Source organism: Pagrus major, chromosome 1, assembly GCF_040436345.1.
Source record: "Pagrus major chromosome 1, Pma_NU_1.0".
Classification (NCBI taxonomy): domain Eukaryota; kingdom Metazoa; phylum Chordata; class Actinopteri; order Spariformes; family Sparidae; genus Pagrus; species Pagrus major.
In genome coordinates, this window is record NC_133215.1 from 10,004,824 (window position 1) to 10,027,830 (window position 23,007).

Sequence of the window (23,007 nt, forward strand, 5' to 3'; positions counted from 1 at the left end):
GCCAGATTAAAGGCTCGTTGTGCATTTTTTTTAAATTTTTTTTTTTTTTTACTGGTGACATAAAAGCACTCCTGTCAAAGTGAATGTGAAACGTTAAACGATGGGGACATGTGTGAACATGTTGTGTAACTCTGCAGCAGCTTCCTCATGTTTGCATGGAGATTCAGATAGTTCCCTTACATTTGTCATTCTTTGTGTGTGATTAATGCAACAACAACGACAACAGACTTTTCCATTGTTGTTGCAGCCCTGCCCCTTGTGAACCAAACAAAAGCACAAGTTCCTCAAAATTTGACTGGAGTAAATGTACTTAGTTACTTTCCAGCACTGGTTTTTTAAGAAGTTACCTGACTGGACCAGGTGTACTCTAATTTATAACTGGCATGCCACATTTCTGTATTATATACTCTTATAATCATGTACACACAGGTCTGTGCGGTCAGTAGTAGATCAGCTCCTGTCAGTGTGACATGATTGGTCCATCTCTGTTTGAACATTACAAAACATCAGTAATCTAATGAATCTGATCGTAGCTCAGATGAGGAAATGCTCTCTGCTTGCACACAACTACTTGGCCTAACTAGAAACCATGTGACAATTTTCTTTACAAACTGAGCTCGAAACTGAAAAATGCAACTCATGGCCTTTTTACTTATTTACATATTTTAGCCCATTCATGGTTTAAAAAAACAGATAACTATTAGTTGAATGAATAAACATTAAATGTGCAAGATCTGAGGATTTTTTTTTGTGCGTTCAACTTTTGAATGCAAATCATCTTTTAGCTCTTAGAAAAAGGTGCAGAAAACACACGTGCGTCGACAAAAACACACTACACAACAAGAAAAGGTAGGAATCAAACGTGTTTAAAAGCTTTGCTGGTTTGCATTCACAAATCAAACTGTGAAAACTCTCATTTTTAATGCTGTGTTGTGGTGACAAACTGTTTTAAAACTACTTTGCTTGCAGAAGACGCCTTCAAACCCCGGAGGCTGAGCACTGTCGATCAAAACCTACATAAAACCAAGCCCAGTCTTGGTAATAATCCCTTTGTTCATCTACTCCTACTCATGCAAAGTCTTCAGACATGGTGCAGGATTTTGTGTTAGGACTTATTCTCAAAACAAAAAAATGATAATAAAAGAAGGAAAAAATAATAAATAATTTACCGGAGATTAGTATAGTTAATAAAAACAAGTAAAATAATGTAACTGTTGCGGTTTCATCAGCAGCAGACAGACACCTTGTGGGGGAACAACTTCAATGCACAGACACACACACACACTCTCTGACTCCATGGTAACCAGAGTGACTTTCCCACAGAATCACTTAACAATGATCAGACAGCAGCGTCGAGCGCTTGCATGGCATTTATTAAGAAAGTACAGCATTAAACTCCCTTTCTCTCGGAGCTAGTAGTTCCTTCCCATCATAAATAATGCTTCGTGAGCACAAACATCACTGCGAGAGGTCGATGTCTCAGGCCGTGGGGCTGGGAGTCTGGTTTTCCTTTTTGTTTCGTTTGTGCATCAGATAGGCAGCAGCTACTCCAGCAAGGAGCCCATAGGAAGCCAAGACGCACTGTAAAGAGAGTGGAGAAGGACACATGTGACACATGTATATAAAATTCATATATTACAGAGCCTGGGTGTGCACGAGTGTGTCTTATGTACATTTCGGCGGCCCTGTATGGTGTAGCTATTAAAGTATTTCCTCCAACCAGTCAGTTCCGCAGAAGCTGGAGGCTCAATGCCAAACAGCTGCCTCTGAAACACAAAAAAACACAGTTAAGAGGAAGCACTGTGGTCAGAACACAGAACACTTGTCCATTGTGTCATGAACATTTATCAAAATGTAGGAGGAAGGAGGTTTTAGGATTTTACAGATTAAGTTATGTGGCCTACTTTATAAACATTTCATTCTCATGGCAGGTAAACTCAATCTGCAATTTTAAAAGTCTTACAGAAAGTACATTTTAAAAGAGGTCAATCAGTGAACCCCGGGCGCCCGTCGCTCAGGAGGTGGAGCATGTGGATGTTTGTGTGAATGGGCGAATGAAAGACAAAAATGTTAAGCTCTCCGCGTCCGTTAAAGTGGTGTCAAGGAGCATGAGAGCTATGCCGAGTCAAAATGAATGTGAAACCTTAAATGACGGGAACAGTTCAGTCGGCACATCAATCATCATCAACAACAGCTCGGCTCTAGTGAGTCTCATTCTAGTCGTGATGAAGGCTTAGTCTCTACTCGCACACAAACTAAATTTAACAACTATGTGACAAGTGCAATTTCTTTAGAAGTGTCAGTCACAGTCGATGACAAAACCCAAAAAAACAAGTGGAATACTTTGGCATGTTGAAACGGGCGGTTTGATGACTGTCATGACGAGGCAGAGCAGGGATGACAAACTGGTTTATGGTCATGAAAGTCACATTCGGCACATCATTTGTGTTGGATTAAACTGAATTATTCATCAGCCGCAACTCCAGCTAATTATCTGGACTCGCTGGCAGCACAGAGCTCATTCTCCACAGACTCTCCACAGCCACGAGAGTCGGACCGTGTGATAAAAGCTTTAAGCTGCAATTGCCTTCAGTTGAAGATTTAGACATTTTTCTTTTAATGCGTTTTCTGATATTATTCAAAAAATATATCTAAATTCTCCAACGTTAGCTGCAGAAACACAGGAAAGCCCGGCTCTTTTCAAACTGCAAACGGGAAAATCCTTTTTTTTTTATGATTGTGTCTAAAGCTTCGGCCTTTTGAAGGTTAAGGTAACTTGATTGTCTACCGTCTGAGAAATCTGTCTTGGATTAAAGGATAAATTCATCCAAAAATGAAAATTCTGTCATCAACCACCATGCCCTCTGAAAGTCACATGAAATGTCTTCGTCCACAAAACAATTTCCGGAGCTTCACAGCAAAACAGTGTTGCAGCGTTCTCCTAAACAACTGAAGTTACATGCTTACAAACAAACAGCGACGCGTGGAACCTGCAGTTATCTGAGTAGGCTAATCTTTTCAAGCTAGCATTTAAAACTAGCTTGATCCAACATGTGGATGTTGAGGAACTAGTTTGACATTTTTATAAAATAAGCTTATTCAATTTCATGAGTTTTCATAGATGAGAAGAATGATACCGTCTCATGATTTCAAGATATATATGTAACGCCAGGAGACTGCTAGCTAGAAACAGGAAACATCTAGCTTGGCTCTGTCCAACTAAATAATTATCTGCCAGCCATCCCCTGAAAAGCTAAAAAGTTTCACAACAGGTTATCTATCAAACTATTTCTTGGGCGTGCGCAGCCATTTCTGAGCTAGCTAAGCAAATATTTACCTGGCAGTAGCTTCATATTCATAGGAACTGACATTCGGGGATTACATTTATGTTCTTTGTAGATGAGAAAAGTGACACCACTCCCATGTCTAACCAGTAAATATGAAGCTACAGCCAGGACACAGGAGCTAAACTTGGCCCAAAGACTCAAACAGTGAAACAAGCATAAATCTGTCCACAGGCAACACATCTGCCAATGATCACATCTTTCTTGTTAAATACACACACAAGAAAAACACAGTATGAAACCACAGAAGCTTACATCTCACGTTATTCCTTTAAAAAAGCACTTTGAATAATAAACGTAGTCGGACACTTGCTATCTTCTAACAGTGTCTCTTTTAATTCAAGTGCAATAAAGTCCATGAAACGAAGGCTATTCATCTGGAGCATCAGATTTACAGTCCATGAGGGGGAACTGCAGAATATAAGGATTCAAGTGAAAAGAAAAATAATTTCCATTATGAACATTAGACTCGCATCAAGTGTGCCGGGGGGCGACAGCAGAGTGCTGACGAGGCGGCTCGGCTCACTGATGCGGCTTCTTTCTGCAGCGAGTATTAGCATTAGCAGAGTAGAGAGGGAATGCTTCGGCCTCAAACGTAACACAGAGTCAATACGTGAAAGCACATAGTTGAATGGAGCACGATGGATGAGCAAATGGCTAAAGTCAATACAGCAGCTGTGCCCTTGCTGTTTTTATTAAGATTTTAAATCAAGAAAAGTTTGTAAATCCATGTCGACCTCAAGCCACAACCTGCTATACTCACAGCACAACAGTACATTTAGGGCTGACAAACTGTAACACTAACCATGATAAACAGCATGGCCGGACAAGCTACAAGAAAGACGATTTTCTTAAAGGGTGTGACTGTCAAAGCTACATCAGACTTCCTGTCTTTCCAGCTAAGAAACAAAGAGGACATTCAGACCTGGTATTGTAAGGCCCTGTTTAGACCTGGCTTATGATGGGATGTCAGTATAGGTACAGAAAGAAATATCTTCATGTATAACATTCGCTGAAATAATAAGAAGGCCCAAAAAGTTAAGGATTTGTTGTGGAAAGCGTTTCCCAAAGTTTAGAAAGTTTCTTCTACCTCAAGAATGCACAAAATTAAGCAATTTTTTAAAGGGAGTCTGGGGATTTTCTCCACTGGCTACAGAGAAGTTGCCTAAATAGGTCACAATTTACTGTTTATAAAATTGAACATGTTTACCACCAAAGATGTTGTTTTCTTTCCTCAGTTTAGTGCAAATGATGAAATCAGTTGAAATGGTTTGGAAAGAAACTTACCTTACTAACTCGGGTGTGTGGAGGCTCCTGGTAATGTGGCCACTGGGTGTGAGTGTGCAGTATATACTGTATACAGTATATGGGTGTAAAAGGTGGGGATGTGTGTAGGTATGTATGTAAGTAGCCTGTGCATGTATACAGAAAGAGAGATGTGCTGTAAGCATTTATTTTCTCTTGCCTGTATAGTTTTATAAACATGTATATATATGGCTGTATTGTTTTTAATGTAGCCTATATGATGCCATATGATACCTCAATAAAAAATTGCGCACTTGAGATGCAGACAGTGTTGCAAAATTAAGGGAATATTAAAGATAGAAATAACAGGAATAAAATAGAAATACTGTAAAGCTGTTATTTGCTCAGGATGTTATTCAAAAGATAGAAATTCAAAGATAGAAACAAACAAGCTGACATTATTATTCAAACAGGATATTTTAAAAAATCTACAATTTCTTTTTCTACAATTGTGTCTTTGCTTTCAGTCAGCTAAAATAACATAATTGAGATTGCTTTTTTAAAATTATTTTAAAGAAAGGTCAAAAAAAAGTTGGATGTGTTTTGAAGGTGCTGATCGTTCTGAGCATGCGCAGAAATCTTGCTGCACCACATGAGCTGTTAAAGTCCAGCCCAGAGGTTTACACATGAAATACAGATGTGAAAATGTGCCACATGCACAATTAAATTAATTACTTCCCCCAAACAAAATACACAAAAGATGATTTTAGAGTAAATCGTGTCTCCGTGTGAGTGTGTGTTTGGAAACAATACAAAATGCCTAAAAGCCTTAAGTTATTGCATTTCATAGACCTACCTTTAGCCTTCATTTTTAACGCCTTGATGTTGTTTTTCCCTTTAAATAAATAGACATTTTTAATAAAGTCGCATCCTGTCCTTACCTTCACCTCCGTTATGAGATGACCGAAGCTGGTGAGGGGGATCCGCGTTTTAACAGGAGTCACCGGCATCACTGGAGACATTTTGAATGAAAATGTTCAGTTAAACTTTTCTTCCTGACTCTCACATTCACTCCACAGTCTCACGCTTCATTTAACTTCACATTCAGAGGGTGTTAACTCGTACTTACTGCACCGCTCTGCCGGTTTGGAGGCACGACAGGACACTTACACAATGTTTTGAATGTCTTCCGGGTACTGTGACGTGTAAGCACACCCTGTCCAATCATGTGTTTCTGTGCGACGCGCTGGCCAATAGGATGTGGCGCGGTGGGCGGGACTTGAAGGTGGTTACACAAACAGCGGATCCAAGTGTCTGCCCTTCCTCTATTCAGCCGCATGAGGGCGCGAGATGAAAGTTAATGACAGAGTGTGTCCACCTCCACCTGGCCAGCATCATTTCATACTTATTTCCTTGAAATGTTCATATTATTTTCCAGACAGGAGCTGGTGTACAACTGTTTATTGTCTGAAAGGAGCAAAGTTATTTGTATTTTTAATGAAGTATTGACATGTTTCCTTCAGTAAAAGTAGCTAGAGTTAGTGGTATGATGGAAACTGGAAACTTCTGTGTCAAAATAGGCTTTATATTAAGATAATAGATTATTTGAAATTAGCAGTGTTGAAAGTAACATACATTTACTGAAGTACTGTACTTTTTCAGGTACTATTTGATTCCACTATACATTAATACCCAGAAATGTACAGTACGATAGAAAAACCAGTAACAACCAGTGGGTTCCCCCGGGTCAGTGTTATTTATATATATTAGACAATAAGAGAAAGACACAAAATATACAACATTTTAAGTGTTGGAGTAAATGCAAAAAACAGTGCCAAGCTATGAACAAGAGTAAACTAAAAATTAACTAAATATGTAGGGGGAAAAGTAATAAAGGACACAAGACGACGTAGAGCAGTGCCGGAAATAGAAGACAAGCTATTATTGTATTTATTTGACTGCATTATTTGACATTCTGACTATTTACACACAAAATATAATCTACTATGGGCTGATCTTTAAAAGGATGCACCTTCCCAGTGTTTGAGATGCTAAACCAAAGTCATACTCCAACCTTTGAATACTCAAAGGTATAAAGGTAGCCCACGCACACCTTCAAGACAAAACTGACTCATCTCAGTTTCACCAATTTATTCTGGACATGTCAAAATAATCAACTCATAAATTATGATGCATTTCATTGAATAAAGCTAATCAGAATTATATAAAGTGGTTGAAATGAGCTCATCGTTTACAAGCTGCAACACTAGGGACGCTTACGCATCAAGCATCAATAATTATATCCAAGTTTTGGTGCTTTAAGTTTATTTTGATGCTAATACTTTTGTTCTGATTTTGAATGGGGCACTTTTACCTGTAGCGCAGTATTCCTACACTGTGGGATTTATATTATAATACTTCCTCTACCACTGGTTCTCAGCCTCCAGGGTTACATAATCAAAATGAGCATAGAGGAGCTCCATGGAAACAAATCAGTGAAGAACATCACCAGGCTGCTCTGACTTTAATCAGAGGTTAAAAATGTGTCCTCAACAAATGGTAGAGCAAAGAAGGTCTGGAGCCATTTTCTCAAGCCTAAAAGTAGCTCCTAACTGCCTCAGTTAGAATAAACACTCAAAAACAAGGGTTGTGTCAGTCCAGACTTTAAGACTCCTGGGTTTTTGGTCTCATTAAGTTATTCACAAAGCATTTCAGTGCTGAAAGTAGGTCCTAAATCAGTGAGAAGTTAGTTGTAGTTAGGAGGACTCCTAATGTGCTGCAGGTAATGTTTCTGATCATATCAGCGATATGGAAGATTCCAACGAAAGTAATGAGCTTTCATTGACGCAGACCACAGAAACATGTCAACAAATCACTGTTATGTTGAACCACACCTCTTCCCTTAGCTCAGGAGATCTCATTACCCTAACTATCATTTGTGAATACAACATGTTGTTTATACAGGCAGTTTCAGCTTACATGATCTGCAAGCAGCAGAAACTATTCACCAACATTGGATTTGTTGTTGTTTTAACAGGGTGTATGTCTTCAGTGCCTGAAGGCTGATAAGTAAACAACAAAGAATCACTGTTTAGAAACACACACACACACACACACACACTTTCCACAGAATTTGGTCATTTGTGCACAAGCATGAAAACTGGCAGAGCTCCAAGAACATCACGCAAATTCTTTTCTTTATCTTCCTACTTCTGCCACCACAGTCCATGCTCCCTGCCGAACTGCACCGTCACCTGTGCGTTGGCAGCAGTGAAGAGGAAGTCACTGAAATCCTGAGCAACAACCTGGACAGGTCTGCACAGTGTCACTCCAACAATAACTGTGCACTGTAATGCCTGTGTACTCCCTGTTTAGTTCCTGAAGCATATTCATTGATCTTATGCACCGATCACTACTTGTCGACTGAATAATCCCACCACACTTCATACTTAAAGGGGCGTTTTGTAGTTCTGGAGAGGAAACTCAAGCTCACAGTTTTAATATTTACAACATTAATGAGGTAATTACAAAAAATCTGAGAGATTTATTTTTTTGAGACCTGAGCGGAGCTGTTCTCAGAGGAAAATAAGGTCCCCAGAACACTGTTTGAAGCTAAAAAGGTGGCAGGGTCTGCCACATATAAACAAACTAAAACAGTATGAAACTTTATTCAGTTGAGTCAGACATGAAAATGAAGAGAGTTTGTTTATTTAGTTTGTTTAGGCTTAAAAAATAAAACAGTCAATGAAGATCTTTCTCTTCTGTTTAAAATTTCTTCCCCAAAACTACGTAGTGCACCTTTAATTGACCAGTATCTGAACCAAAAGTAGAATTTTGTCAAGTCAGTTGAATCTTTATGTACTGATATCAAAATCACAGATTTGCCTTGAGGGTTTTACAATCTGTCCAGCATATGACACCCTCCGCTCTCCAGGTGGACGACATGTTGCGCAGCCTTTTTCTTTACTGTTGTGTCACGTCACCATATGCGCTCTCTGCAGCAGGGGCTGTTTTCAGATAAAACCATCAGGCTTCAAAACAAACTGACGGTTTGAGAAGCTAAACAAGGTTCTACCTTTCAGAAGGCCATTTCCAGCCCTCCTTTACCACTGCTGACTTGTTGTATTAGCATATTTTTGCGCTGTATATCAATGAAAATGCTCCTTTTTCACAAAGAGTGATCGAGATCAGCTAAGTCTTTTCATCCTCAGTGAATTCCTTGCTGAACGGCACTGTTAACATATAGTTGTTGTTGTTTTTTTAATAGATTTTAGTTTCTAATTTCTATGATAATGAATGATGATTCTTTTTATGAGTGCTTTTATTTTTGTGATATTTTACTCATTTTTATTGCATGAAAGTAAAACATACATCCCTTTTGTTTTGTTCTGTTTGTTTTTGTTTTGACACAGTGTTGTTCCTGCGTCTCTCACATCTGTCATGTCTCTCACTTGTTTTGCATCAGTCAATAAAAAAAGAATAAGTAAATACTAACAACTGTCCTTAGAGATTGTTCATATGTTTATAATTCAACTCAAACCATGATTTCTTTCTCTCCTTGCCATTCTGACATATCCTACGATTGTCACAGGAAATGGAAATACATAGCTACCGTGTGTTGAACCAAAAAAAGAGAAAGAAATATCAAAAGACTTTTCATAAGATATCTCAAAAAATATTTGTTAAACATAAAATCACTGAAAATAAGCAACATATCATGGAAATATTCAAATGAATATCAGTTAAATACCTTTGTATTTTTCATGAAATATCAGAAAAGATATTAGTTGTGTATCTGGAAAAATATCAGAAAAACAAGACAGGTAGATTATTTTTTTAATATCCAAAAAGAAGCGTCAGGAATGCAACATGTTTTATTGTGTTTTGTTCCTTTCACTGGGATGTGCACAGAGGCAGAGATGGATCGTTTGTAGTCGGTGAGGTTTACACCTTGCATAACAATGACTTAATGAGTAGTTTTCAACCTTTTTTCGAGTCGTGATCACCCCATTAGAAAACAGGTTGGTGTTCCCAGCAGACTTTTTAACTCACAACATCCTGAAAGTGCCAAGACTAAAAAGAGGTTTTTTTTGTGGGTGTATCCGATCAGAACTCGTGTGCAAACACACTCAATGGAATCAGTTTTAAGTCCAGTTACTGTATATCACCGCTGCATAATATTTCACACACCATCATCTGATTTCTTTCCTCTTTTTCATTAAATTCATCTGCCCGACTCATCATTGCTGGTATGATTACTGGCAGTTGCGTTCAGGTGACAGACGAACACCTTTTTAAGCCCTTTTCTCACATTAAACCTGGAACATAGCAGGTTCAAATATTCAAAAGAGGCAGTGGTTTTCTGTCATTCACACATAACCTCCTACACAGAACATGAATCCCTCCAGTGAGGCTAAAGACACAATCCATCTAAATATAACCTAAAAAATGACATCCTACTACCTGTTTTAATACGCAGGTTAACTGAATCTCTTTTATTGTGGTCCGAACATCAGAAAGGAAAACTTTGAAGAGTGCAGAACTGAGCAAGGCTGTGTGTTATAGTTCAAGAATTTCACATTTCTTTCGTAGGAGGGACATCAATTTTCTTTTAAAAGTAAAACGTACGAGGAAAGCGATTAAGAAATCATACCGAGGATACAAGACAGGTCGATAACACTGCTTTAGCATACAGCATCACTACTTGTATGCATGTCTTGAAGTTACTAAATTAAAGGAACCCAGTTTCTCCTCGGGCAACTATTAAACACATTCTGGCACATACACATGAGCTATTACGTAACCTTTCTTAACATTGTTAATAAACACAGCTCGTTGGCTTACAGTTTATTTCCATCTGCATCAACATTCTCGAACCATTCACAAAAAAAAAAAGTCAACAGTGTTTCCGTCACACCAGAAGTGTGTGAAAAAACACCCGCGGTACTTTCAGTTGCCCCCTCAGCTGTGAGTAACTGCACTGCTCATGCAGAGAGGTAGGCAGAAACCACTTCCCCTGCTGTCCAGGGTGTGAACAGTTCATCTACAGTAACAGGGAATGTGTTTATCTATTTCATCTTCTGCCTGACTTACACCTGGTTACATTTGTTTAATCCATGCAAACATCTAACTGTGGTAACAGCGTATTGTGGTTTGACAGGGGGGGGGGGGGGTTATGTGCAGGATTATTTCTTGGGCCAGGAGCAGTGACTTCCTGGAGTCTGAGCCGGTTGCCTGGCAACATCACGGCGAAGTAAAGTAATCCAAGTATCACAACATGAAAGTAATGTGACTTGATTACTTGCCATTACTTTTGGATTACTTCAATACCAAACATTTGCAAATAAAGATGGAAGAAAATGAATGTCAATGAGACTTTTATTCAATGTTTTTTTAAATCCTTTCCTCTGTACAAACACACGCTTGTTTATTTGGTTTCACTTAAGATCAGAGTCATATGTGAGACTCGTGAAGTGTTGACATGTGTGCGCATGTGCGTGGTTGCAGACTAGAATATCGTTCTTTATTTTGGAATTGTTATCCTGTAAATAATCATCTTTTTTTACTGAATGTGAACTTAATCCAACTATGTATTTTTTCCTGCAACTTTAAAGGAACACAGTTACCTTTTGTTGAATCCTGATTACGTAATCCTGTTACATGTATTCTGTTATTCCCCAAACCTGATTATAAAATACCACATGGATCATATTCTGCACCAAAACCTGTAACTAAAATCGTGTTGAGCTGGTCCTGTATATATTAGCAGCTCACAAAACTGACTCTCCTTTCACATAACTGCAGCTGTCAGCATGGACAGATTTAATGTGATTTTCATCTCGTTTAGTACCTTTGCTGTGCTGAGTTGGCGGCCATGTTGGTGTTGGTAACGTGTGCTGAACGAGGCGATGTAGTTCACCGAGCGATTTAACACAAAAACTATCTTTTGAAACGCGATATTTGTAGTTCATGACACAATTCAAATTTCGGGCCCTGAGTCAGGGGCCTCAGGGTCAATGTCTGCTTTGCAAGGTAGGTGAACCAGTTTGGTGTGTGTGTGTGTCTCCTATCGTACTCTGTTGAAAGTATGCAGTACTTGTGGTTTGACTTGTGCTGCTATTGTTAGTGAGGGATTGCTTCAAAGGTGTGACGCGCTTTGACAACTGTGCGCGCACACACATGTAATAATCATACGAATTATACATTTCATCTATGTGGCACCTTTAAAAACAGAGTGCTTTATCGAAACAGGAAACTCAGGAAGACAATAGTACAGAATAAACACTCAACAGTCAACAAACACAAGGTGAGTCAAAACGAGAAGGAAGAACATGTAAAAACACAAAAAGTCAATATGAGTCTACAAGTAAAAGAAATACAAGTGATAAAACAGAGACAGACAGAGAGACAGACTGAGAGACAGACAGAGAGACAGACAGAGACAGAGAGAGAGAGAGAGAGAGAGAGGGAGAGAGGAGAGAGAGAGAGGGAGAGAGATAGAGACAGACAGAGAGAGAGAGAGAGGAGCATAGAGATAGAGAAAGAGAGAGAGAGGGAGAGAGGGAGAGAGAGAGGGGGAGAGGAGAGAGAGAGAGGGAGAGAGATAGAGACAGACAGAGAGAGAGAGAGAGAAATAGAGAGAGAGAGACACAGAGAGAGCCAGAGGGAGAGAGAGAGGAGCATAGAGATAGAGAAAGAGAGAGAGAGGGAGAGAGGGAGAGAGAGAGGGGGAGAGAGGGAGAGAGAGAGTAGTAAGCAGCAACACTTCGGTGTGAACGGGGAAGGAGGCGCGCGGCCCGGGGACCCGCCGGAAGCAGCAGCAGCTTCAGCGCGAGCCGGACGCACACCGACAAAACACCGGCAGCACGAGCGACACCGAGGCGGTCAGCGGGGCGGAGAGGAGGAGGAGGAGGAGGAGGCTCATGCGCTCGTTCTCCCCCGCTGCCTCCATCGTCGCTCCCTCTCTCTGTTCGCTCTCCTCACCCCTCGTTCCTGTCGGACTCGCTTCCTCGTTAAGATGGCTGACCCCAACAGCGACGGAGAGGTACCGGAGAGCGCGCGCGGCTTCGCCCGTCAGGGAGCCCTCCGCCAGAAGAATGTGCACGAGGTGAAGAACCACAAGTTCATCGCGCGCTTCTTCAAGCAGCCGACCTTCTGCAGCCACTGCACGGACTTCATCTGGTGAGCGCGCGCGCGCGTGTGTGTGTATGTGTGAGGGGGGAAAAGGACACAGGTGAATCACTTGCTGCTGCTGCAGCTGTAATCGGCCTCCTTCCACTCTGACAGCGCTCAGACACCGCAGTGTTTCATTCATTGTCACTGTCATAAACACTGCGATGCGCCATTCCCCCCGTTTTCCACAATGCGACAGCTCCGCCGGGCCTGTCGGGGGGGGATGCGTCGTCGGCAGCCGCAGAGCAGGCGCTGCTGCTCGGCGTTTACCGCATCGACCCGACACCCATCTCTGAAACTGGAGGTCTGGTGGAGGAATGTAGCTGGAGACACAAAAACACACAGGGCCCCACTGTTGCAGCTGCAGCTGCGTGTGTGTGTGTGTGTGTGTGTGGAGGTGTGGAGGTGTCCATGTGTGATTGGATATCTGTGTGTGTGCATGCGTCATTGTCTGTGGATCTCTTGTAAATTCCCCAAATTTCACATCTCTGTCTTCTGTCCGCAGGGGCTTTGGGAAGCAGGGATTCCAGTGCCAAGGTAAGAGCAGTGGCTCATTCACAAATCCCTCTGCTGCATATGTCTGTGGGTGTGTGGACGGATGTTCACTGTCTGAAGGAGTGTTGCTGTGTGTGTGTGTGTTTGTTGTATTCAGGGCCGCTGGTCTGCACACTGCTGGAGTGACCTGTTGGCTCTTTCGTTGACGGCGTGTTGTTGTTGTTGGCAGGCAGGTGTCAAACTCAAAGCAGGTGCTTGCCAACAGTGATAAATGAGAGTGAGAACACTCAGGCAGGAGAGACAGTGTGAGATGTAAGAGTAGAAGAGTCGGCGGAGTGGTGAAAGCTGAGATGTCTGGTTTTTGGCCAAGCAGAACAGACCAGGAAGTTAGATATTCTCAAGCTTTCTGTTTTTTTTTCTCCCCTCACCCTCACATGGAGCCTGACATCTGATTGGAAATTGTAAAATAGGTTGGTGGGTGTGTGGGTGGGTGGTGATGTGTGTCTTCTGGTGGGCGGCTGGTCGAGGTGGCGGGTGGGTGTCTAGACACGGACCTCTGCACAGAACGGTTTCATAAACAGGCGCTCGCAGCAACATAGTGACACCCCTCAGTCGCATGCATGCTACAGTGCTGCAGCAGATACTGTCCCTCTGCTCGCAGTCTCACTTCCTCCTCTTCACTGATCCATCTCAGACACCCACCTCAGCTCCTCTGGTTCCGTTACATGACCACACATCTGAGGGTTAGGGAAGAAAATAACCAAAGTTTCGACACAGTGCTCTTGCTCAAGACTTAATTATGTTGTGTAAGAAGTTTATTAACAGTAAAAAGCTGAACTCCCCCCTGTCGCCTGAGGCCACAGGCTTGTCAACAGCTCTGGTGGTGATACAGGAAACGCACTGGGGGTAGAGAGAAAATTAACACTTCATATGCTTGAGTGAATGCACACAGCCTCCTGGACTACAGTGAGCTGATAAACACATATGCACACACACTTCAGGAAGCCAATCAGAGCGGCACACAGGTAGAGCTGCTCACAGATCAGGTTGCGTGGTGATTTTCCAGCCGTTAACTGTACAACAGACTGGTTTAAAAGGATCGTTTAAGAGACAGTGATCATTGTTCTCAAAGGAGATAAAGGAAGTAGATAATCAATTAATCAATCAAACCACCCAGTAAGCATTGATTTGGTGACCTGCAGGTCAAAACAGAAGGAATTTCTACATCTCAGCAATGGTTAACCACATCTCATGGGTTTGTTCAGCTGTCAAGGAGCTAAACTGGCAAATAACTTTGCTGAATTAGTTTAAATTTAGATAAATGTGATAGAGCTACAACCGTTAAAGTATAGTTCACCCAAAAAACTCGGGGTGAGAAAAGGGGTGAAGTTTCATACTCCTCAAAACATTTCTGGAGCTTCACAGCAAAAAGAGCGTCGTAGCATTCTCCTAAACAGCTGAAGTAGATGGGGACTGGTTAATTGCAAAAAAAAAATGAGCTCGCCCGGTGTGATCCAAGTCTCTGGAAGCCCCGAGATCCAAAATTGATATGAAAAGACGTTATTTACACCCATTTTAAAGCTGAAAGTAGCTGTTAAGTGGGTGAATGAGCTCGACCGTTCATCAAGGGTGTAAATAACATCCTGGCTAATCAATTAAGGTTCTTGGGGCTTCCAGAGACTTGGATTGGATTTTTCAGAGGCTTTTTGGCCGATTCAGCATGTTGAATCGTCGGCGAGAGAAATCACTCTTACTGGCTGTTCAGGTAGGTGGATCAGCCCGAGCCTGTCGCTGTAGTATCCATGATTTCACCCATTTAGTGCCGTTTCTCCTCGTTGTTCTCCTTTGCCTCTTCGCCAGTGCCATTTACATTTTTATCAGACATACTCTCGATTAGTAGCGGCCATTTTAGTGAGAGTGGTGTCCAACAATGCTTCTTAATCATGACAACAGTTTGTATATCAGCTGAGAGGTATTTCCTTTCACACGGGTGCAGAACATATCAGGCTGTAGTCTTTGTGGTGTCTTCAAGTGCAGCATTTTGGATGTGAGACGCCCAGCCTTCGACACAGCTTGCTCTTTGATGTCAATTTGGTCTGTCACGGCCTTTGAAACGAGTCCCCATCTACTTCAGTGGTTAAGGAGGATGCTGCAACGCCGTGTTGCTGTGAAGCTCCAGAAATGTTTTGTAGTCTATGAAAAGTCACGCGACTTTCAGTCGGCACGAGGGCGAGGAGATGATGACTGCATTTTCATTTTGAGGTGAACTTGTCCTTTAAAGCCTGGGTCATACTACAGGACAAACTCGAACTGTTGTGCACTCGCATGTACGCGTACAACCAAATCAGACACGTTCCATATATGTGCACTAGTAAACCTGATGGCGACCCACTGACAGCAAGAACAAAGAGCTCATTTGTTTGTTGTATGTCACTGATCATAAAAGAGTGAAAGAATAGACCACGGTGTGTGTGACTGCTTTGCAAGAATAGAAAGGATGAGGAGTATATGCATACAGGCTGCATCGAAACGAGCAGTCAGGTTACTTCTCCAGGCCACACGCAGCGGGCTTGTAGCGCTGCATGTAGACGTCCACACAGGGGTCGTCAGTCCATCATCAGATCATCAGCAAACTAAATGACAGCTGTTTTGATTTTAGATGAATTGTTTAAGTCATTTTCTAAGCAGAAGTTTAAAAAATGTGTTGCTCAAATGTCTCGATTTGACATAAAAAGTTGAATATTTTGGGTTTTTGTTTGCTGTTGTTGGTCTGAAGACTGAAGACGTTTCATAAATCATCTTGGTTACTGGTATATTGTGACAAGTGTTTGTCATTAAATGTTTTATAGACAAAACTAGTCATCATCTAATTTAGAGAAAATGAACAGATTACTCGATAACAGAAATAGTAAGTTGCCGCCTTAAAGGTGCTATTTGTGAGAAAAGTTGATTTTTGAGTCCAAACTGTGGGGTTGATGAACGGGGCTGCCATCCCAAAGCGTCATTATTTGACGGGTAAGGAATGAGACTCAAAAATCAACTTTTCTTCCAGATAGCTTTAACATTTGATTAACTCAGCCCAGTGCATTTAAAAACTGTCTACACATGGTTTAAAAGTGACTTTTATTCATATAAATTACATTCAACCTTTTAAATCTCACCCAGATGTCCTTTGACCAGTTGATGAACAGATCAGTGTTTACTCACAGTTAGTTTAACAGCTCGTCAGTTACGTTTATTTGAAATTCACTGGTCTGCTTAAACACTAGGTTGAAAAGTACAGGGTTTATTTTGAGAAAGAGGAAGTACGGGGCATCAGCTTCATCTGACTTGACAGAATAGTTGAACATTAATAAAATAGATATCACATGGACTTTGTGAGCCGGTCCAAAGGTTTTTTTTGTGAGTTTCAGTGTTCGCATTGAAGCTATAAATAGAAATTATGTAATTTCAACTTAAATATGGATTAAGTAAATCCTCACCGCAGATATGCAGCGAGCACTGATTTGCTGATGTGCGGGAGGCATGTGGTAAAGAGCACGTTTATCTCAAGTTGTCAGTAAAGTCACAAGTACAAGTCGGAGGGTTAAAGGTTAAACTGGGGTTAACTTGAAGGCAAAGCGGATTTATTAAGAGATTTATTTAAACTATGGAAAAAAATGCCAAAAAAATGATTTTTTTTCTGCCCTTTTCAATAGACTGAACTACTAATTGATTAACTGAGAGAATAATCAATAATACAAAGATTTACAGGCTGTTGAAAAAGGTTTGGTTGTCACAACAATCTCACCATGAGGTTCGCTAGTTGCGGTTCTTCTTTCCAAAGACCTCTCAGATAAGTTTGCTTAAAGTTGTCTGTTCTTGGAAAGTCTGCCAAACAGTCTCACTTCTACAAGTCAGAGGTCTTTCGGTAGCTGTTTCGGAGCTTTTAATCATTTGACAACCGCTGTTTCCCGAGTCAAGAATATACCGTCAGTTTCTGTGGTAGGGTTTGTCTGAACGTGTTGCAGCAGGAGGCGTTGATTCAGTGACCTGCAGATCTTAAGACGATTTATGAAAACCACACAGATTTCGGTCTGAAAGTTTGCTTCCTAGGTGTTGTTTAAACAGGACGTGATGACTATATCTCAACTTTATCACTGGAAAAATGTTTGTGCGTGCTAGTAGTTCGACATGTATACGACTTAACATGCTGTCAGTGGATTTTCTTTTCCTTTTTTTTTTTACCTGTCGTGAGAGAAAAGTGGGAGATTTATAAACAACAAAGAGGGAGGATTAGGAGAGCAGTGGTGTCTTCAAGAGAGCCAGAGGTGCAGTACAGTACGAATGGGAGGTGCTTAAACTAACATGGGAGTCACCAACAGTCTCAGCTTGGTCAGGAGGAATGTCAGACATCTGGGGCGGACTTGTTCTGACGTGTCGGGGCAGAATATGTTGTATGTGTGTTTGTGTGACAAAGGTGTCCTCTGTGCATTGTGGGTGTGTTTGAATACCTGTTCTGCAGGTAGAGATTTTGCTTCTTTCTCTCCCGCCTTCAGCTTTTCTTTTATTGGTGTGTGTGTGTGTGTGCGCTGACAGAAAAAAGAGGAAGTTAATCTTGTGTCATTTCCTGCTCAAGAGAAGTCCAGATGTCTGCTGGGGGTTTGGACGGGGGTCAATTTACTTTTTCAGTCATCAGATCAGATGAGTGGAAGGAAAGTTTCGCATGAGGGTGTTTCAGATTTTTTTAAATGCAGCAAATTAAATTATTCTGCTTGAAAATGAAAGAGATGCTGAACTGAAGCGTTTAATCAAGGAACTAACTATTGGTTTCTACAAAGGCCTTTTTCACAGCACACATTTCAACGTGTCTTAGTATGAAAAGGACGGGTGTTACTGATAACTATATGATGCGTCTGTTATATTTTAATTGCCTAGTAAGCTGCGACAGTGAGCTACAATGTCCGTTGGCTACCTTTTTGTAACGGACATCTCGGCATGATCTGTCGCCAACCACCAGATTTCACCTGGAACCGTCTCTGTTGCGTTACGGCCGTAAGACAGTCGTCGGAGCTGATGGTGGCCATTTCTCCCAGAAGCTCTCCACTCTGCTCCGCGGAGTCTATTTTTGACGGCAGCGGACTGCAGCCTTGTCAATCTGCACAGAGCAGATCGAGCCAGACAGTGGAACGACATCTTGCATCCAGTCAATCCTCAAAATGAAACATCCTGTGCAGACTCAGGATCTACAGCACAACAAAGTTGGAAATCTTAACAATAAACACATTTAAAAACAGACGAATAACAAAATGATTAAACTACATAGTTTACTCAACCACAGCAGAAGCACAAAAATAAAGGACAAAAGACGAAATAAACACAATGTGAGTGAGTCAACAATATCAGGCAGGCATGGCGCTCCGCTCCTTAATCGCTCCCAGTGGGATATGAAGCTGTGTAGACGATGGAACAAAACAAGAGTGAGAGTCCGAGGCCACACTGGCATCTCCGTGAGGCTGCACAGTGGTGCTTTGAGCTGAATGCTAACATCAACATGCTCACAATGCTAACATGCTGGTGTTAAGCAGGTATGATATTTACAACGTTAACTATCTTAGTTTGGCGTGCTAGAATGCTAACACTTGCTAGTTGGCTCTTAAAACACAAAGTCCAACTGAGGTTGATGAGAAGTCTTGAAATAAAAATTTGAACCTGATGATGGTGCTCGAAGTAAAGTCAGGAGACCATGAATGTTTGCGCCAAATATCGTGGTCATCCATCCAGTAGTTTATTGAAATATTTTTTAATACATGCATATTTTTTTCAAAGGGCACAAGATTTTGTAAAAAGCAGCTTCTGGCATGTTGAACTTGATCTGAACATAAAGCTTTGACTTTTCTCACACAGAATCTTCTCATTAGGCGATGGCAGGCGTGTCATTTCTGATTTATATTTAATCTTAAACTCCACCACAAGTTTACTAGTGCGAAACATGTTTTAGTCTTCCTGAGGAGGCCTTTGATTTTCTCTGATCTTTTTTTCCACTTCACGCCCCATTGGCCTCGTCTCTGGACCGACATGATCTGCTTTTCAGCGGTGTTCAAAGCAGAAGTAAAAATGATGAAATGTGCAAATATCTCTCTGTCTGTAAGAGTTTACAGATTACAGCTGTTACAACCTTAACGACTCAAAGGAAATGCCAACAAATACTCTTAAGAAAACACTGCTTGGTTATTATTAATCTGTTCAAGGCTGGGACTGACTTTTAATCCTGATCATAGACTGATTGGTGGTTGAAGAAGTTTAGAATATTGATTGGTCGAGAGGCTTGATTAACATATTGATTATAAGATACGTTGGTGACACTGGCTGGGAAACGAACACATATTTTAGAGGATGCCTGTCGAACCGTGAAGTGCCTGCTCGTGATTGAGCCCCTTCACATTGAATCTTAAAGTCGACGGATCTTTCCAGTGTCGGTACTCTGAAAATGGCAGAATCCCGACTGGATGTTAATGTGTCTTGAAAACTACGCAGCATGTTGTAAGACTGGAATGAACAAATCACAGCAACTTACAGCAAATTGACTTTGAGTGAATGAACCAGTTTTGGGGCTTCAGCATGATTTTTAAGGATATACATTTTAAAACTAGTTTGATTTTCAGGTTACCTACAGGCAGGACATCCACTAACAATAATCTTCCATATAGATAGATCATTTGTCTTACCTACCGTCAAAAAAGCCCAAGCACAGAAAGCTTGAAGCAGCTATGTGTTGGACATTTTCTCCTGAAATTCACCAAATGACTGATCATTAATCGAAATTGTCATTCCTGTCAGTTGCCAATTGATTTATTATCAAATTGACAAATCGTACCAATATAATCAGGCTGATGGTTTTCTTACACTGACTAATCGATACCAGTGATTTACTAAGTGATAACTGTCAGTATGAACTCAGCTGACCGAGGTGAAGACACGACCCCTGTGCACGTTATTTACATAAAATCCCAGTTATAGCAAAGTCCTTTTAAGGTGAGTCTTGCCACTCTGCAGCCATCGTGGCAGTTATTTTGGGCTCACAAGACACCCGATTCTAGATGATATATTCCTGCACAGACGATATAGTCCTACACGTGCCGCTCCATCCAAAATCTTATCCAAAATCTGCCTGTTTTTCCCTCCTTTTTTGGTCTTTTTCAGCGTAGATTGCACTTAATCAAAATGGTGCAAGCTGCCGGTCGGCCTCCATGTATGTTTCGGTACAAGAACGCACAACCTGTAGCATTCCTGCAGGATTTTTGGGTCGTCTACCACCAGAACTTCCGTTGTTGCTGACCAGTGATTCAGTGTGTTGTCTCAGACCCTGACAAACAAGGAAGCACATGTGAGAGATAAACTAAATAAAATACATTTTATTGAGCAAAGACACATTTGAAGACAACAGACGTATCAAAGAAAAAATGTATCTTAAGTTAACTCGGGTAATGCCGGATAAACTATAGGGAAAATCAAAAGGCCAAAGAAAGATGACATGGTGCCAGGGGAAGAGGGAGCCACCAGACTGGATGGGTGGGGCGTGTTATAATGGAAAGTGGAGGCACTGGCCAGCAACACACAGCATGTCCTAGCAGAGGCCCTGGGGCCATCAAATAATACATTTACTAAGCAATAAGGTTTATGCTTCATGCTGACTGTCAAAGACTAAAGACTCTGTGTAAGTTGGTGTATATGTGGAGTTTGTGGTTTGGAAACATCAAAAACACTGTCTATGAACCGCTCACAGGCTACAGTTACCCGCACAAGTTTGTTTACATTGTATCTCAGTGTATGAGTAGTCAGACTCCCCTGACTGCTGAGCTGTCAATCAAACACATACACCAGTCCACCCACTCAGACGCTTTGATGCTTAAGGATCATCTCTGATGTATCTCCGCAGACCTTTTTGTCTTCCCTTCAGTAATACAAATATAAACAATACATTTCAAAGGTCTCTTTGACTGTAAACACACATCCTGAATGTCTGCGGCCAAGAGCGCAATCGTTTGATCAACACTCAGCCATCAGACAGTCATGCAAGTGCTGATCACTGTTTAAACTCGTCTTTTAGGATTCATCCATGATCAACATATCCAGAGGCTGCTTTTTAAAGAGCAAGGTAGCTGGATAAGAATTGATGAATGATGGTAGTTGGGATTAGTTTAGAAGTAAATGGGGGGGAAAAAAGGGACCAGGTGTTTTTCATCAGGTGTCAAAGTCGTTGTCAGACTCAACTTTGTTCAGTCTGTCGCCACCGGCCAGGCAGCCAACTGTCAGATATCAATCATCAAATATTTGTAATGTCAAACACAAAGCTGACCAAAACAACACGTCTATCTTAAGGAAACACCTGGTCAAACACGAAATATAAAAGCCGAAGCGTGTGCAGTGTTTGACGGGCTGAACGCCAAGTTTCCCCGCAGCGCCCACAGCTAGCATGCCTGCAGCCGGCGCCCGGCTCGTTCATGGAGAATTAAACCCCTTTTATGAACAGTGAATAAAGTTAGTGTGCACTAGAGACTTCCGCAGACCGAGCCGGCTAACTTGACTAGAGATAAAATTGTTTAATCTTGCAGCTCTTCTAGTCATTTAACAGGGGTCGTGACGCTGAAAAGAAATTAGCCACCGTTTTACAGCTGCTTCTTTCACAATGCAAGCTTATGTAAAAAAAAAAAAAAAAAAGTCTTTTTAGGGCCTCAGTGTGTCAAGCGATGTTTTAATTACACTGTTTGGCCACTATGAAAGTTGGCTTCAAACCCTGGCACTCTTCCTGGGGCCTTTCTTTCCTGACATGTTTCTACAGTAGCCCAGAACGTAACCAAACACTGGCACTAGAGCCGGCCTATAGCATATTAGCGACAACCGTCAGGGAGGGTGAGGTGATCTGTAACCACTAAATCCTGCACACTGGTCCTTTCAGTGACCTGAATCGAATGTTTAAGTGTTAATATTAGATTTCATTTAGATGTTATTTATGTAGGTTTAACAGCCATTTTTTCCAGCAGTTTGTTGACACTTCTATATTTTCCTTTCACAAAGTGGGAGAGTTTTTGTTGCTGCTGTTGCAGAATTACAACAGACGGCTTCTTCTGACTCAGTTCTGCTTGTAATCCGGGTCTAAACGATGCGACCTGAGCGTTGCATCAGCCAGACTCTTCAGAGAGCTGTTTCAGTAGAAGGGCCTAATCTCTGTGGTTTATTCCAGTTTATTCAGGCTTGTTGAGGCCTGAGCGATGATTACAAGTGCCTCCGTCTGTGGTTTGTGGAAAATCATCCAAGATGGTGGGAACTTCCTGATGCTCCCGTTGATGCGAAACTGTCGGCCCGCTGTCGTCCTGGCAGTTCATCGCAGGGATCGTTTTTGGACCGGCTCTGATTTGCTGTCCTCGCCGTCAGTCGGACAAAACGGGGCGGCGTGTGTAGACTCGACTGTAGGGCTCAGCCTGGTTGCTAGGCAACAGAGCAAAGACCTCCTCGGCAGGTCACTAGGCCTGTCTTTCAGTAGTGTGTACTTATGCGTGTGTGTTCGTGTGTGTGCGTGCGCAGGTGTGTGTGTGCGTGTAAGTGTGTGTGTGTGTGTGTGTGTGTGTGTGTGTGTGTGAGTGACGGAGCAGATTTATGAACAAAAAGCTGTAAAGTGTGTCTGCATCCTTCAGCGTGTTTTCTGTTGCTCCAGTTCTGTTTCTGTCTTTCTGACACACTGCAAACACACAAATGAATTCTCCACCCCCTC

General features: G+C 41.6%; 2 protein-coding genes across 3 annotated transcripts in view; one reads left to right on the forward strand and one right to left on the reverse strand.

Moving 5' to 3' along the window:
- Nucleotides 1-1,352: 1,352 nt before the first annotated feature.
- Nucleotides 1,353-5,736, reverse strand: LOC141001976 (ATP synthase membrane subunit K, mitochondrial-like). Its single transcript, XM_073473144.1, has 4 exons — nucleotides 5,715-5,736; nucleotides 5,531-5,601; nucleotides 1,674-1,766; nucleotides 1,353-1,581 (listed from the first exon to the last, which is right to left on the reverse strand). Coding segments are annotated over exons 1-4 (267 nt in total). The 5' UTR covers nucleotides 5,716-5,736; the 3' UTR covers nucleotides 1,353-1,479.
- A 6,520-nt stretch (nucleotides 5,737-12,256) lies between these two features.
- LOC140997421 (protein kinase C beta type) overlaps nucleotides 12,257-23,007 on the forward strand; it is a 34,981-nt gene continuing 24,230 nt past the window's right edge. The window contains exons 1-2 of one of the 2 annotated variants that reach the window (XM_073467366.1): nucleotides 12,257-12,770; nucleotides 13,267-13,298. In XM_073467366.1, coding sequence (XP_073323467.1) covers nucleotides 12,607-12,770; nucleotides 13,267-13,298 — 196 coding nt within the window. In that variant the 5' untranslated portion in view covers nucleotides 12,257-12,606. The remainder of the gene's footprint in view (nucleotides 12,771-13,266; nucleotides 13,299-23,007) is intronic. The other variant, XM_073467367.1, reaches the window with a different exon arrangement.